A 17,088-nucleotide genomic window follows, 5' to 3' on the forward strand; every position below is an offset into this window, starting at 1 on the left:
TGTCAAAAACTAAACAATGTCAAGAAGGATGAGGATTGAGAAAATACCATTAGATTTGGTAAATTAGAAACCATTGCAAAGCCATGTTTCTGAGGAGATTCATCCCATGTTTTAAATGTCCTTAGGCAGATACATGGCTAGGACACATCTCCTTTTCCTGTCCTCTCCCTCCAGAAGGAGAGAAGCAGAGCAGCTGAGGAAACACTGGGCCAAAGTGGACTAGAGTAGACAAATCTGGATGGAGAAATAACTGAACAGTGACAGAGTAGGGGAAATTCATAGCCGTTCATTACATGAAGAATTCCAAACTCAAATATCTGCAAATTAAAGCTTGGTAGAGATTGTCTCTAGTATCTAGTAGATTCTCACAAAGGACTCTGGGCAAATCAGCAATTTTTCCTGGGTTTCTGCTTTCCCTCCTTACCAGACTCCCTCAGCCAACATTTCTATTCTCTGAGGTATTTCAGCTGGGATGTTGCCCTGATTAAAGTAATTGGCACAGAGGTACAAATGACAAATAGACTTAAACCTCCCAGGGTATATTTATATCCCCTCTACCCAGCAGAGTTTGTTAACCCAAATGAATCATTAATTGGAGAAATGTGTGGGAATGATATTTTTGAGCTAGGGACCTTCTGGCAGGAGTTTATTCCAGATAGCTACCACCTCCTCTCCCTCTTACATCCCCCCTTTTGTTAAGTTGTTTTTCAGTCGTGTCCAATTCTTCATGACCACATTTAGGGTTTTCTTGGCAAAGATACTGGAGTGGTTTGCCATTTCCTTCTCCAGATCATTTTACAGATGAGGAAACTGAGGTGAACAGGGTTAAGTCACACAGGATCACACAGCTAGTAAGTGTCTGAGGTCAGATTTGAACTCAGGAAGACTTCATCTTCCTGACTCCAGGTCTAGCACTCTATTCACTGCACCTCCCTCCTAAGCAGGGTGAAATCATATAGAATCAGAATTTTTTTTAAATGGCATAAACACTCTCTCCCTTGCCTTTGCAAATGGCATGTATGCCAAGTTCTGATCCTTTTAGCCATGTTGGTGGTAGATGGTGACTGACATATACATACATGTGAAAGTTAACAGATTTTGTTCTATATAATTAAACTTCTTACCTTCAAAGGCTTGTCCTTAAATATGATTGGCATCACAAAGCAGGGGAAGGTATCTCCTGATCTGCAGCAACACCCATCCTGGCTATGGGACTGGGGAAAGAAGAATGCATCTTCTCCCAGGGCAGAAGTATATAAACCCAGTGCTTATTGTTTTTGTCAGTCCTTCCTTCTAAAAAAGAGACCAATGATACCACCAGGGTGATGTCTTGATTTGCCAGTGAATTGGATTTAAGTGAGGAAGAGCTACACAAAGTCATTAGCTTCACTCTGTCCTCCAGAGTCATGGAAGCCCAATGCTTATTAGTCTAACACTGACAATAATGCTGACTCTAATAATTATATAACTTGCTGTCTTTATTTGAGGACCCTTTGTCCTTCACTTTTCCTATCTGTATCCGTGGTCCAATACAATTGATAACAAATCTTAGCCAATGAAAATTTTTGTTCACAATACTTAGAGCAATGTAAGGTCCTCAGTGATCAAAATGATATTTAATTATATCTATTGCATCTTCACAAAAGTGGATGAGTTCATTTTGGAAAGATTTTCAACAAAAAGGATAGACACAGGGGAAGGAACGTGAGGATTTCTGGCTAACAAGAATCAATATGTCCAGTTCTAGGAAAACTCCAATCCATTGGGGTTTTTAGTGTATAGCTAATTACTAGAGTTTTATCTTCGAGTGCCCTTGGCGAGGCAGATGCAATGGAAAGAGGTATGAATTTGAGTCAAAGGACCTAGGTTTGAATTCTGACTCTACTATTACTATCTGTATGACTGAGGACTTAATCAACCCACAAACATTTATTAAGGATCTACTATGTGCCAGACATCGTGGTAGGGCATTGATTCATAAATGTTTTGGTCTCAGTACCCCTAACAGAGTCTCTTAAATATAATTGAGGACCTGCCAAGACTCTTTGATTATGTGGATTATATTTATTCATATTTACCACATTAGAAATTTAAAAGTCTGAGTATAATTATGAAAATAGTTTTGACCTAGAGAAAGTCTCATGGACCCTCAAGGTTGTCCAGATCACATTTTGAGAACCCTTGTGCTAAGGGGATGGAGAGACAAAAACCAAAGAGAAATAGTTCCTGCCCTCAAGGGGCTTACATTTTTGGGGGAAGACGGAGTCATCTAACTTGTCTGGGCATCAGTTTCTTTGTCTTTAAAATGAGGGATTTGTACTTAGCGCCAAGTAAGATTTCTGACAGCTCAAAAGCTGTGATCCTATGTGATGTACTTCCATGATCTTCTTACAGTTAGATGGTTCTTCCAAGAGCAAACTGTAAATCATGTTTTGATTTAAGCTCTCCTAGGAGACTGCTATATTCTGTGTGGCGTCTCTTTAGGATAAGGTTGGCACTCTAGATTTTTGGCAAAATAGTTAGCATTTATGTGGGACTTTAACATTTGTGAAGTGCTTCACGTGTCTCATTTGATGCTTACAACAACCCAGACAGGAAGGTGTTACATATTACAGCTGAGGCTGAGAGAAATTATACTGGAGGTTACACAAGCTAGTAAATATCTGAAGCTGGATTTGGACTCAGATTTTTAACTCTAAGTCCAGTACTCTGTCCTGTGGAAGACATCAGATTATTTACATACATTGGTTGTTGTTCAGCCATGTCTGATTTTTTGGGATCTAATTTGGGATTTTCTTGGCAAAGATACTAAAGTGGCTTGCTATTTCCTTCTCCAGTTCATTTTACAGATGAGGAAACAGAGGCAGAGTTAAGTGACTTGCACAAGGTCACACAGCTAGTAAGTGTCCGAGGCCAGATTTGAACGCAGGTCTTCATGACTCCAGGCCTGGCACCCTATCCACTGGGCTACTTAACTGCCATCTTACAATACTGCTGTCATTGTATTAATTGTTCTCTTGGTTCTGCTCACTTCACTCTGTATCAGTTCATATAAGTCTGCCCATGTTTCTCTGCAATAATCCCTTTCATCATTTCTTATAGCACAATTGTATCACATCACATTTATAGACCACAATTTGTTTAGCCATCCCACGATTAAAAGGGCAACACTCTTAGTTTATGGTTCTTTGCCACCACCAAAAAGGCTGCTATAGTTTTTTTTTTTTTCATACATATGGATCTGTTCCTCTTTCTTTGATCTCCTTGGCATATAGACCTAGCAGTGGCATCACTGGATCAAAGAGTACATACATTTTAAAAGCTTTTTGGACATAGTTCCAAATTGCTTTCCAGAATGACTGAACCAGTTTACAGCTCCATCAACGGTGCACTAATACATATACAACTATATATATATATATATATATATATATATATATATATATATATATATATATATATATATATACATAATTCCCACAGCCCCTCCAGCACTTGAAATTTTCTTTTCATTTTTTAGCCAACTTTGCTAATCTGATGATGTTGCTTTAATTTGCATTTCTCTAATCATTAGTGATGTGGAGCATTATTTCATATGGCTGTTGATAGCTTGGATTTCTTCCTCTGAAACCACCTGGTGTTTTTTTTTAAATACTTAATTTTTTCCAATTACATGTAAAATTTTATAACATTTGTTTTATAAAATTGTGATTTTTAATTTTTCTCCTTCCCTCCTTTCCCTCTGACTTCACTGAGAAGGCAATCAATTTGATACAGGTTATTCATATGCAGTCCTCCAAAGCGTATTTCCATTTTTGTCATGTTGTGAAAGAAAATACAGACAAACCCCCCCCCAATAAAAATAAAGTAAAAAAAAGTGTGCTTCAATCTTCATTTAGAATTTATCAATTCTTTCTCTGGAGATAGATACATTTTTCATTATGAGTCTTTTGGAATTATTTTGAATCGAACTGCTGAGAATACTGAAGTCATTCACAGTTGATAATTGTATGGTATTTTTGTTACTGTGTGCAATGTTTTCCTGGTTCTGTTCATTTCACTTTGCATCAGTTCATGTAAGTCTTTCTTTGTTCACTTATCAATTGTGCAACTCCATTATTTTACACATGAGGAAACTGAGGTCAGAAAAATTAAATGACTTCATCAATGACCTTGCACACAGGTAGTAAGTAGTGGAACAGATATTTGAACTTTTTTTTTTAAAGTACTATTACCATCATGCTCTTTAGTTCTTGTCCCCTAGAGATGCCTATAGCTTTTTGGCTTAGTGATTATTTAGGTGGTATAGTGGATAACATGCCAGGCTTAGATTCAGGAACACTTATCTTCTTGAGTTCAAATCTGGCCTCAGACACTTACTAGGGGTGTGACCCTGGACAAGTTGTTTAACTCTATTTGTCTCAGTTTTCTTATCTATAAAAATGAGCTGGAGAAGAAAATGGAAAATACTTCAGTGTATTTGCCAAAAAACAAAACAAAACAAGCAAACAAATAGGATCCTGGAGAGTCTGACATGATTAAAAATGATGAAACAAAAAAAAAATGAAAAGAAAGAAGAAGGCTGTAAGAAGACTTTGATTCAGTCCATTGCATGTGGGTCTATTCACTACTATCCAATCAAGCTGCTTAAAACCTTACTTTGCACATAGCTTCCTAGCTCTTAAAAACTTTCACTGGATTTAGAGCCAGCAGAGTGAAAGTGTCAAAAGCCTTGGAGGAAGAGAGTCTGGCATAGTGGATATGGTGGATCTGGAGTCAGGAGGATCTGAGTTCGAATCTAGCCTCAGACACTAGCTATGTAACCCCTGGCAAGTCACTTATAGCATCTCTGGGTCTTGGTTATTTGTCTGTAAAATGTCACTGTACCACCTATCTGCTTGGCCATTATTCTCTTGGAGTGGATAGAGTCCACTGGGACTGGAGTCCAGAAGACCTGAGTTGAAATCTTACCAGATCATTAGATTGTAAGCTCCTTGAGGGCAGGGATTATCTTTTCCCTCTTTTTTGTATACTCAGCACTTAACATGGTACCTGACACATAGTAGGCACTTAATAAATGTTTATTGAATCAAATTGAACCTCAGATATTTACTAGTTGTGCTGCCTTGGGCAAGTCAATCAAACCTTTTGTGCTTCAGTTCCTTTATCTATAAAAGGAGGAGTTTGGACTTGATGCCTCTAATATCCCTTCCAAGCATGTAGGTGCTTCAGTGGATAGAAAGCCTGTCCTGGTGTCAGAACCACTCGCCTTCATGAGTTCAAATCTGGTCTCAGACACTTATTAGCTGTGTGGCTCTGGGCAAGTCACTTAATGCTGTTTGCCTCAGTTTCCTCATCTGTAAAATGATCTGGAGAAGGAAATGACAAACCATTGCAATAAACCCTCACATGGAGTCACAAAGAGTTGGATATGACTGAAAACTGACTGAAATACAACAACAATATCACTTCCAGCCAATGGTATGCTGGTAAATGTTTAACAACAAGTTCTCCAAAAAGAAAAATGTACCCATGACATAATTTGAAGTTTAGTCTGCATTTTTAACATTTTCTTCACCACTTTAAGTCTAGACAATCACCAAAATAATAAATCAAGTCCTGATTTGTAACATTTGTCGATTTCTAGGGTATAAATTTTTTGTTGTTGTTCAGTCATTTTTCAGTCAGGTCCAACACTTCATGACCTCATTTGGGATTTTATTGGCAAAGGTACTGGAGTGGCTTGCTGTTTCCTTCTCCAGCTCATTTTCCAGGTGAGGAAACGGAGGCAAACAGTGCTAAGTGACTTACCCAGGGTCACATAGCTAGTAAGTGTCTGAGGCCAGATATGAACTCAAGAAGAGGAGTCTTCCTGACTCTAGGCCTGGTACCTCATACACTGTGCCATCTAGCAGTCCTTAGGGTATGAATGCTCAGACTAAAATTTAACTCAATTTTTTCAAGCAGGTAGGAACACTGACATGCTTTCAGTTAGAAATCCATGATCCTAGGCCCTTTTATTAATATGGGCAAATATGAAGATAGAATCCTGCTCAGTCAATGAACTTAATGACTAATTTGTGTTTTCAAAAATGTATTTCTATAAAGTAAATATTTACTGTACAGTATATTTGCAAATTAACAAACTGGGCAGGTAAAGGAGACAATCTTTTTCTTTTTCCAAATGAATGGTGCCTGAGCGTATTCTTTCTACTATAAAACTAGGATGCTGGGTAAGATAGAGTTCATAACGTACATGTGTTTCAAAATGTTACATTGCTGACATTTTATGTGTATGATGGGAAGCAAGGCTACCTGAAAGCAGAGATTGTAAAGTGCTCTCCCTTGTTTTGTGAAATACCATAGCCTGTTTCATCCTTGCTCAGAGCAAATCCAATAATTTGAGGTGGCTACAAACAATTCTTGGATTTCTTGGTTAGGCTTTACTCTGAACTTACTGAAGTGGTTTGTTTCATTTCACAGATCTCACTAGCCCTAGCATAAAAACATGGGAAATATTCTTCACTGATGCCAACTGAAAGCTTACAAAACTACTTATATTACAAAACCGGCAAACTACTTTGATTTTATAAGGCTATAAGTTTATTAGAACATCGAACATTGTGAGGGGGCAAAATGGCTTTAAAGTCAGAAAGACCTAGGTTTAAATCCTGCCTCAGACCCAGGAGAGCTGTGTGACCCCAGACAACTCTTATGAGCTATAAGTTTCAGTTGGGTTTCATAACCCTTTGTTAACCACTTACTATGTGCCAAGTACTAGGGACAGAAATACAAAAGCAAAGATAGTCCCTAGGAAGCTTACATTCTAATGGAGGAGACACACAAAGTAGTACTGGAGTCAGGAAGTGCCACTTGAGTCAGGAAAGGACCAGGGACCAGAGGAAAACAGACTGACATACCTCGTCCAGAAATGGTGGTGGAGTTGATCTGATCATGGTTCATATTCGCAGAGGTATGGGAGGAAAAGACAGCTCCTATAGGTACAAGAGAGTTGATAAGGCTATATAGGAGATGTCTGGAGAGTGGGGAGTGAAGGGCCTTCTCTGAAATAATGGTTTGGGACAGGTAGGTACCAGACAGGATAGCAGTCTGGGGCCAAGGGTTCATTCTGGCAGGAGTTCTTAGCCATTGTTACCTTAGTAGTCAATTTGCAATCTGTTAAGCCTAAGGACTCCTTTTTCAGAATAATGCTTTTAAATGCATAAAATAAGAAAAGCAAAGGATTACAAAGAAAACCCATTATATTGAAATGCAGTTATCAAAATTTTTTTTAAAATATTCTCAGACACCAGGTAAAGAACCCCTGATTAGGCCAACACAGCAGTCTGGGCTGTGGAGGAAATACCTACGAAACTGAGAACGAAGTATCTATTTCTTGTGTCTGCAATTAAATTTAAGTTCCTAGAGAGTGGGACCTTATTAGTCAGCCAACAATTTAATTTAACAAGTCAATTTAATAAGTACCTACTATGTGTCAGCCACTGTGATAAGCACTAGGGATACAAAGAAAGGGGACCTTTCAAAGAACTAATAGCCAGCCTAATCACATTTCCTTTGTGTTTTCTCCTTCCCCCCCCCAACATTCCCTACCCAACTCAGTACCAAGTATAATGCTATCTACTGATTAGGTACTCAATTCACACTTGTCAGAAGAGTTACTGAAAAACCAAATTGTAAACCAGTACAGCTGAAGATACTTGCCAACCTACATTTCCCAATCCCTTTTAAGACTCTTATTTTTTTCCCCAATCAACAAGCATTCATTTCCCCCCCCCAATTTAAAGGAAAATTTAAAAAGCAAAAACAAAACTGTTGCAACAAATATGCACGGTGAAGCAAAGCTAATCTCTATCTTGTCCATGTTGAAAAATGTATGTCTCATTCTGCAGCTTGAAGAATCTATCACCTTTCTGTCAAGTGGTGAGAGCATTCTTCATCATCTGGAATCCTAGTTGGTCGTTGCATTTGTCTTAAGTTCTTTAGTCTTTCAACAGACTAAACAGAATGATTTTGGGGCTCTGGGATTATATTGAAACTTTATTTTAAAAATATTTTGATTGCTGTAAATAAAATTGGTTTCCTTTGTCACCTTATATATGTAATTTATGCATTCAAAACATTTTTCTGAAAAGAAGTCCATCAATTTGACATCCAAAAAATTAAGAATTTCTGAGCTCTATTTCAACTTCAAGATCCCATGAACTTCTACATTGGCACTTAGTATATATTGCCTTATGTTGTTTTCTTTTCTTTTGTTTATGTCTTTTTTCTTCAACTAGAGTAGAAATTTATTTAAAGCAGGAACATACTGTACTGTTTTGTACCCCTCATAGCTTTTACCAAAATGCTTTATGTAATTTATGCTTTTAGTAATGGTTATAAGCACAGATTATAAAGAGGTGAAATGAAATAAACTGCTTCCACAAAACATTTTTAAAAAGAGAGGTGCCAAGACATCACTTTTTTGGCCCATCTCCATTGTTCCCAAAAGGCTATGATGGCATCATAGATCTAAAACTGGAAGGGTCCTTAGAAGCCAAATAATCCAATTCTCCCCTCCCCAACATTTTATGGATGTGGAAACTGAGGCCCAGGGAGTTTAAATGACTTGCTTTAGGACAAATAATAGGAAAATGTCAAAAGGAGCATTTGGGCCCATGTCCTCTAATTCTACAGCTATTTAAAAATTTTTGTTTTAAGAGCAGCTAGGTGGTGCAAGGAATAGAGCTCTGGCCTTGGAGTCAGGAGGACCTGAGTTCAAATCCGACCTCAGACACATAACACTCGTACTGGCTGTGTGACCCTGGGCAAGTCACTTAACCCCATTGCCTCAAAAAAAAATTTTTTTGTTTTAAATCCTCCCCCTCCCACCCATTAATGTGCATTTTTTTTCTCTCTTCCACCTCCACCCCTCCATTGGGAGGGAAAAAAGAAAAAAGAAAATCCTTATATAAAACATGGGAGATCACACAAAACAAATTCCTGAATTGGGATTCCTAAAAAAATGATGCAAAATATATGTCTCTGTATCTTGAGTCCATCATCTCTGTGGCAAGAGGAGATTAGGATGAACCAGGGCTTTTTCCACTAGAGCATGAGAACACACACACACACACACACACACACACACACAAGCCATTGTGGCTCAGAGTGGTAAACTTTTGCTGAAAGAGACTTCAGGGCTAAAATCCTCTGTCTAATTTCATACTATTGTGCTGTGTAATTACTGGGGCCTCTGTAGCCTGACACCTGGGTCCTTCTTTCATGATCTCAAGTTCAGGGTTATAGCCTTTCCCCATATAGTAATTACACCCCTGGTTACTTAGCTCCAAGAGCTGTTCACACTGAAGCTTTGTCTGTAGAGACACAATAAAATGGATTATTCATAATGGGAGGAGGAAGGGGTGCTTTTTTTGTTTTGTTTGCTCTGGTACATCCCCAGCTTTATGCCATAGACTTGAAATAAAAATAAGAATAAACAATGGCATTCTTTTGTAAATCTCCCATTCCTCTTTTTGTTTTTGCATCTTCTTAGCAATGGGGAAATACCAAGGAAATTCATTAGCCTCTCTCTTCCCTGTGATAATAATGAAATTTTGCTACACATACTTCACTCAATTTGAATTTCTCAGTTACACTAGTAGAACTGGCTTCTTACTACCATGGGATTTCCACAGATTTTCTGGAAAGTATTAATAAACCATTTAGAAGTTCTCTGTAGTATTGGATAAAGAAAAAATAATAATACTATGGAGATGATTAAGGAGAAGTTTTCATTCATCTCTGAAATTTCTAGTGAAAAAATGTTCAGAGCACTGAATGATGATTATAAAAGGTCTTGTATTTAACCAGGGAAGTGATAGTTCTTTTCATATCCAAAATGAAAGTACATATGCTTAGCAAGCACAAAGTTCAACAAGGGGTATATAGCATTCATTCCTGGATTAAGGAAGTGTCCAAGATAGCCGAGTATATATGGAGCTCACTATGTAATCAAGGTTGTATCATGTGTTATGAGTAAACTATCTATTTTGTTATGCCAAAGTGTGCTCCCTCAACTAACTGTGAAAGCTTTTTTCAAAGCCTAAGAAACCTTCTTGATCTAATTACTAACCCAAGAAGCTGATCAATGTTTCATGCGGCCAGGTATTATTGTCATTAAGTAGACCCCCCCATTAATTATTTATCTCAAGGTCTGGGGTTACAACTCAGAGAACTGTGCATATTGTTCCAGGGCTGGGTTGAGCCCAGAAAGGTGGAGACTGAATTACAGCCCTGGCACACTGCTCTTATGGAGTATAATTCAAGTGGATCTTTGTCAGGCAGAATGTGGTCCAATTTGGGGCTAGAATATTCCCAGATCTCACCAACAAAAGCTTTTATGTGAATAATCCTTATTACTCTCTAGGATATTAATAACTGACACTCGTATAGATTGCAAATGCTATAGATAAATGATCTCATTAGAGCCTCACCAGCAACTCTGTGAAGTGGGAACTTGTAGGAATTATTATCCCCATTTTGCAGTTAAGGAAATTGAGACTCAGTATAAGGAACTAAGGGTGTGGGAACTCACTTCACCAATGCAGATGACAACTCTATAACTCAAAAGCTAAGTTCCAGGAAATTAACAGTGTGAGGTTAACAGAGAGTTAAAGTGACTTCCTCAGAGTCATAAAACTAGGTTAAGTGTCAGAGGTAGAATTTGAACCTAGGTCTTCTTTTTCTTTTTTTTTTTTTTTGGTGAGGCAGTTGGGGATAAGTGACTTGCTCAGAGTCACACAGCTAGTAAGTGTCAAGTATCTGAGGGCAGATTTGAACTCAGGTCCTCCTGACTCCAGGGCCAGCACTCTATCAACTGTACCACCTAGCTGCCACTATAGGTCTCCTTGATAGAGTAGAAATCATGCTGGATTTGAAGTCAGAGGACCTGAGTTCAAATCTCAGCTGTGCTATTTACTACCTGTGTGACCATAGGCAACTCATTTATCCTCCCTGGTCCTCAGTTTCCTCCTCTGTAAGATAAGGGTGTTGGATCAAATGCCCTCTAAACTTCCTTTCAACTTTAAATCTGTGATCTTATGACTTTAAGTCCAATGTGCTATATAATTCCCCAAGCTGCCTCTTGCCCAAATAGACCCCATGGACAGCTTCTCTTTGCCTATATAAAACTCAATCAATGAGTCTAGCTCTTGGCAAAATAGTCAACCTTAGACAGCAAGAAACAGGTGCTATTGAGGTATTACATCGGAGGGGTGTGTTTTCCTTGCTCCTGTCACTATATTACACTGAATTGCATTATGTATCCCATCAATAGGGTCACCACCTTCTTCTGGCTAAAACTCTGGGATTTAGTCCTTGCTTTGATGGCATGCTAAAGCACAGATCTTTGCCTGTACTCCAATCCCAAGCCTGTCAGATTCTGGAAATCTAACTTCTGTTCTCATTGTGTTTTTACCTCCTTCACATCTTAGTGCCATTGGCTTGAGTCACACATCCCACCATTAGCAATAGCCACAGCATTTTCCCTCCATTCATTCCCTTGAACCCTTTACCTCACAGAATGACTGTGATGGTCCTCTCTGGGTAGGAGTGAAGCAGAGAATAGGGGGACTTGCCACTCAAAGGTCTCCCAGGGAAATCGTCTGAGAAGAGATGCAGGAGAATGGGGAAGATACAGAAAACCTCGATTCCAATAATATAAGGGTTGGGGAGTTATATGACTAATGGGGAGTCAGATCTACTTTCAAATGAGTATCAGAGTATGATGAACATTAATTATATAAGCAATCAGGGAAAACTGTTGAAAAGGACATTTTATAAATGCTTGCTGGAGAACTAACAAACAGAAGGCAATGTGAAACCCCATTTAGCTGTATAAAAGAAATGTTAATTATAGTGATTTACATGAACTAATGAACATTTATGCCTAGTTATCATATAACACCATATGCCTATATATCATTATATATATCAGACTAAATTTTATTATAAGTTTAATTTGATTATAAAACTAAATTCTGTTCTTCATAATTAATAGCTCATACAGCAGGGTCGTTTGTTTGCAACTTAAAACAATTAGAACCCTGAGAATGGAAGATAATGTGGTAGAATTATAGCAGTTTAGTGACATGTGCAAATTTTCCCAGTTGGAGACTTACCTAAAAAGTAACGTAAAATGATTAAAGACCCAGGATGTCCTTTATGTTCTTATTTGGTAGTAGAGGTGGTTTTGATCTCTGATTTCCTTAGTATAAGGAAATCCCAATGTGGAAACTCTTTCCTCTGATAAATTGGTAACTCATCTGTAATAGTTTTAGAGTAGCTTCTGTAATTTATAATCTTTTTTTTTTTTTGCTTTTTGGTGAGGCAATCAAGGTTAAGTGACTTGCCCAGGGTCACACAGCTAGTAAATGTCAAGTGTCTGAGGTTGGATTTGAACTCAGGTCCTCCTGACTCCAAGGCCAGGGCTCTATCCACTGCAACACTTAGCTGCCCCCTGATATTTATAATCTTATAAATTAAATTACTTGCCTCTGATCACCTTGTTACTATTGAGTCATTTTTCAGTCATGTCCCACTCTTTGTGACTCCATTTGGGGTTTTCTTGGAAAAGATACTGAAGTGGTTTGCTATTTCCTCCACCAGCTCATTTCACAAATGAGGAAACTGAGGCAAACAGAATTAAGTGACTTGCCCAGGGTCACACAGATAGTAAATTTTTGAGCTTAGATTTGAACACAGGAGGAATCTTCTTGACTCCAGGCCTGGCGTGCTATCCACTGCACCACCTAGCTATACCTAGCTAGCCTCAATTAAAAAGTATTAAGTGCTTATTATTTGCCAGGTACTGTGCTAACTCTGGAGATAAAAGTATCAGAGTATCTCAGAGGGACTTGAACCAAGGTCTTTCTGATGCTGAAGACAATTTACTGTCTATTATATCAGCCATGCCCTTACCTTAGTTATTTGTTCTGCCTAGGCTTCCAGCCCTGAGGGGTAGTTTCAGATGTCTGCACAGGGCATCAGGAAATGGGATAGGCCAAATGAATGAAGGCTTTTTTAATATGGAATCTAAATTCCACTTCCATCAACCAATATCAGAAAAGGAAAAAAGCTCTTGCAATTTGACTATTTCAAATGTTATAATGAGTTGGGGGGATTCCTGAGGTCGTGGACCTTAAAGAGATGCTTCTGTATGTCCTTACTGTTTATTTGGGGGGGGGGTTGTGAAAGGACTATTATGATTATAATTATTTGCATCTTGATTCATCTTTACAGATCTGGAACTTGCCTATAGGGTCAGAATACACCTCGCCTACTTGACAGGCACCCATTGTCGTTAAAATTATTATGATATAACATATATGTTAATATATTAAGATTTTATAAATTAATTTTATATATATATAATATAATTATTTTATAATACTATAAAATATATAAAACATATATAAAATATAACATAAAATAATATTATTATATGTAACAGATATAACATCAAATTGCTTGCCGTTTTAGAGAAAGGAAAAGGAGAGAGTGAGAAAAATTTGAAACTCAAAAAAATTTTTAAATGAATGTTAAAAATTATATTTACATGTAATTAGAAAAAATGCTATTAAAATTACTAAAATGATTATATACTAATACGTCAGAGCAGTGATTAGCATTACATAGAATGCTAGGCTTACCGTTACTAGCTACCATGTCATGTTGGACAAATCCTTTAACCCTTAAATGATGGAACCATGTTTATAAGTTTTTTATAAAAGTATGTAGATATGCATGAATCAGTAAGCCTACAGCAAAGAGAAGACAGCCTGCAGGTATTATCTGTGAGGACATTTTATATGCAAATGCAATTTCTAGTCAGCCTTCCCTCTTCCTTTCTAGTTTTTCCCCTTCCCACTCTTCAGATTTCTGACACTTTTTATCCCTTCTTTGGAGGTGCAACATCTTGATCTTCGCAACAGTACACTGTGTCAGATGCGGATTGGTTAGAGCTTGATTCTAACAGAGGCTTGCTGCTGCTGTTCTGTCCTTCAGTAGCGATAGATTCTTCCTGACCCCATGGACTCGAAGGGCTTGCCAGGCCCTTCTATCCTCCACTATCCCTCGAAGTCTGTCCAAACCCATGTTCATTTTTTCCAGATACTATCTATCTACTTTATCCTCTGCCATCACCTTTTCCTTTTGACTTCAATCTTTCCCAACACGAGAGCCTTTCCCAATGAGTCCCATTGTCTCATTATGTGGCCAAAGTATTTAAGCTTCAGTATGTGTTAGAATCTAATTTGGGCCAGTTAGTTTTTCTGTGCTCTGAAGTCACCAACTATACTAACCTCCAGCTAGCCAGCTCACAAGCATAGCCCATAGGGTCATAAGGGTTTTCAGTTGTTTTTCAATCATGTCTAACTCTTAGTGACCCCACTTGGAGTTTTCTTGGCAAAGATACTGGAGTGGTTTGCCATTTCTTTCTCCAGCTCATTTTACTGGCAAACTGAGGAAACTGAGGTAAGCAGAGTTAAGTGACTTGCCCAGGGTCACGCAAGTGTCTGAGTCTGAGTGTCTGAGACCACATTTGAACTCAGGAAGATGAGTCTTCTGGACTCCAGGCCCAGCACTCTCCACCTAGCTGTCCCAACTACTGATAGAGCCATATGTGTATCTATTCATGGGATCACATAAAGTTGGACATGACTGCACAACAACAACTAGAAAAGCAACTCAAAGCTCATGTCTTACTAATTTTTTATTTGGTTCAAGCAAGTAATTCCATCTGTTATTGGAAACTCCAGTATAGAAATTCTCTCCACCAATGCAGATTGGCAACCCCTCTAGTATTGGTAGTCCTGGTTTCTATAGGGCACTGACAGGTCAAATGACTTTATGTCACATGAAACACAGCTGTCTAGCAAAGGTTCTATTGCTTACTGCAAAGGAAATGCTTGGTTGGTTGATATATCTGAGAGAATACCTGAATCTGGCCTTCCTAACTCCAAAGTTAACCCTACATTCACTATACTACCTTATTTCTCACCCTATAAAAGTAGGACAATAGTGTTACTGAAGATAGCACGTTATTAAATACCCCAGAACCCAGGCAATATGTGCTAGTATATATCATTACATGCTTTAAGGGTGTATGTACATCATATTCATCAAATTGTTTGAAGATTTTTGTTTTCTTCGACAACTCTAGACGCTGCTGAATGATGGAGCTATGTTCTTAGCTTGTAAAATATCAATGTAGAAACATACATGTATTTATTTTATTTTTAATTCATGAAATAAAACAAGCATTTCCATAACAGTTTAATAAAAAAATGATTGCATGTGAAACTGCAAATCTATTATGAATGACTTGCTATTTCTTTTACATGTATAATGAAGTTATCATGTAAATTTCTTTTTTTTCCTCCTCCCCACTCTAGAGATAGCTACCATTAGACACAATAGGTGTATACATATATATATATACACATATATGTATGTAAATATATATATACACATATATGTATGTAAATATATATACATATATGTAAAATTATTCTATGCATATTATCAATAATTATATTTACTACTAATTCTCTGAATATTTGTTCAAATGGCTGCGTATAGAAATACATGCTATGTATTCATTGTAATTTTTAGTAAAAACCTCCACTGAGCTTCTCTTTTATAGGCTCAATTCATATGCCAATGAATCATTCATTTTTTGGCACAAGCCAAAACCCTACCTATGCAGAAACATGTATTTGAGGGGAAAAGTAGATAAAATCAGCCCAGCTCAAGTAAAATGAGAGTTGAGTTGTGGATAATCTGGCCCCAACTTGCCATGGTATACTTTCCAAAGAACCCCAAATTCAAGAGTAAATGTTGTTAGGCAAAATTGGACAAGCCATTTAAAATTTTTTTTTTAACACAGTCTTTTTCTGGATTGCAAACTGATGGGCAATTCATTTTTTTGATGTCAGTCTGCCCTAACTTTCTTCCCTGTTTCTGCCAACAACAAAAAAATTATATAAAAACCAGGAAATGAATCTGGCATTAAAACCAGTACACAAACTGCCAGAATGGTGTGGAAACTTCTCCTTCCATTTCCTTTATAGGTAAAGTCATAGAGTACCAGAGGCCTGCCTTTTAACTGTTTTCACATATGTCCTTGTGTCATTTACAATAGCTTATAAGTCACAGGGCCTGGAAAAAAAAATAGGTCTTCTGTCCTAGGTAGAATTTGAAAGCCTGAAAGTCCTTATGTGTTATATGTAGCCATCAAAACAAGCATGGGCTCACATGTTCATGGTCTGAAAATTAAGCAGCACCCTAGTGAAAATTAGAGAGCAAGTTCAAAAGAGTTAGGGATATTATGACTTTCTTTTTTTTTTCCTTTCCTTAAATACCTTTTTACTTTAGTTTTTGTGGGAGAAGCTAGGTCAGTTGGATAACATTAGGTGGCTATAGACATGCTTATATTCTCTTAGCCTATTCCTTCTCAAATTCAGTTTGAGTCCTCCTATAATGGAAGGCCACAAGACTCTATCTTTCACCTATAAAAAGCTGTCTCTGATGCCGGTTCTGTGGATGACAGATGACTGGAGACCTAGCCTGATTTCCAGGGGGTTCTGTGGACCAATGCCATTTCAGTCTCAGCCTTGGGATTTAGGAGTTGTGACAGCATTGAGGCCTTCTTCTCTCTAGTGTGTGCAAGTGTTAGCTTTTGGCTAGAGTGGATGTAAGTTGGAGAAAGGTAAGTACAAATAACCACCAACACCACCACCCTAGAAGGTTGAATTGGTAGTTCCCCTATAACCATGATATTGATAGAAAGAGTTTTTGAAAGGTCTAAAATTCATTGTTAATTTGGAACATGAGCTCTTTTTCAAAATTAGTTGAGAGGAGATAATTTCCATCTTAACATAACATCAGCTTATACTTCTCCCCTTCTCACTTTTTTTTTCCTCTTGCAAGGGAAGCCAAAGGATTTGTAAGTGCAAATGAAGGGGCACTTGGGAAGGGAAAAGGAAAACGATGGTTTGCATTCAAGATGATGATGAAAAAAGTAAG

At 37.8% G+C, this 17,088-nt stretch overlaps 1 protein-coding gene across 1 annotated transcript in view; it reads left to right on the plus strand.

Moving 5' to 3' along the window:
- TMC1 (transmembrane channel like 1) overlaps positions 1-17,088 on the plus strand; it is a 226,033-nt gene that overhangs the window by 117,323 nt on the left and 91,622 nt on the right. The window contains exon 7 of the mRNA XM_078151730.1: positions 16,993-17,083. Coding sequence (XP_078007856.1) covers positions 16,993-17,083 — 91 coding nt within the window. The remainder of the gene's footprint in view (positions 1-16,992; positions 17,084-17,088) is intronic.

This window comes from Phascolarctos cinereus, unplaced genomic scaffold (assembly GCF_003287225.1).
Source record: "Phascolarctos cinereus isolate Bilbo 61053 unplaced genomic scaffold, phaCin_HiC Scaffold_4;HRSCAF=312, whole genome shotgun sequence".
NCBI classification, from domain to species: Eukaryota; Metazoa; Chordata; class Mammalia; order Diprotodontia; family Phascolarctidae; genus Phascolarctos; species Phascolarctos cinereus.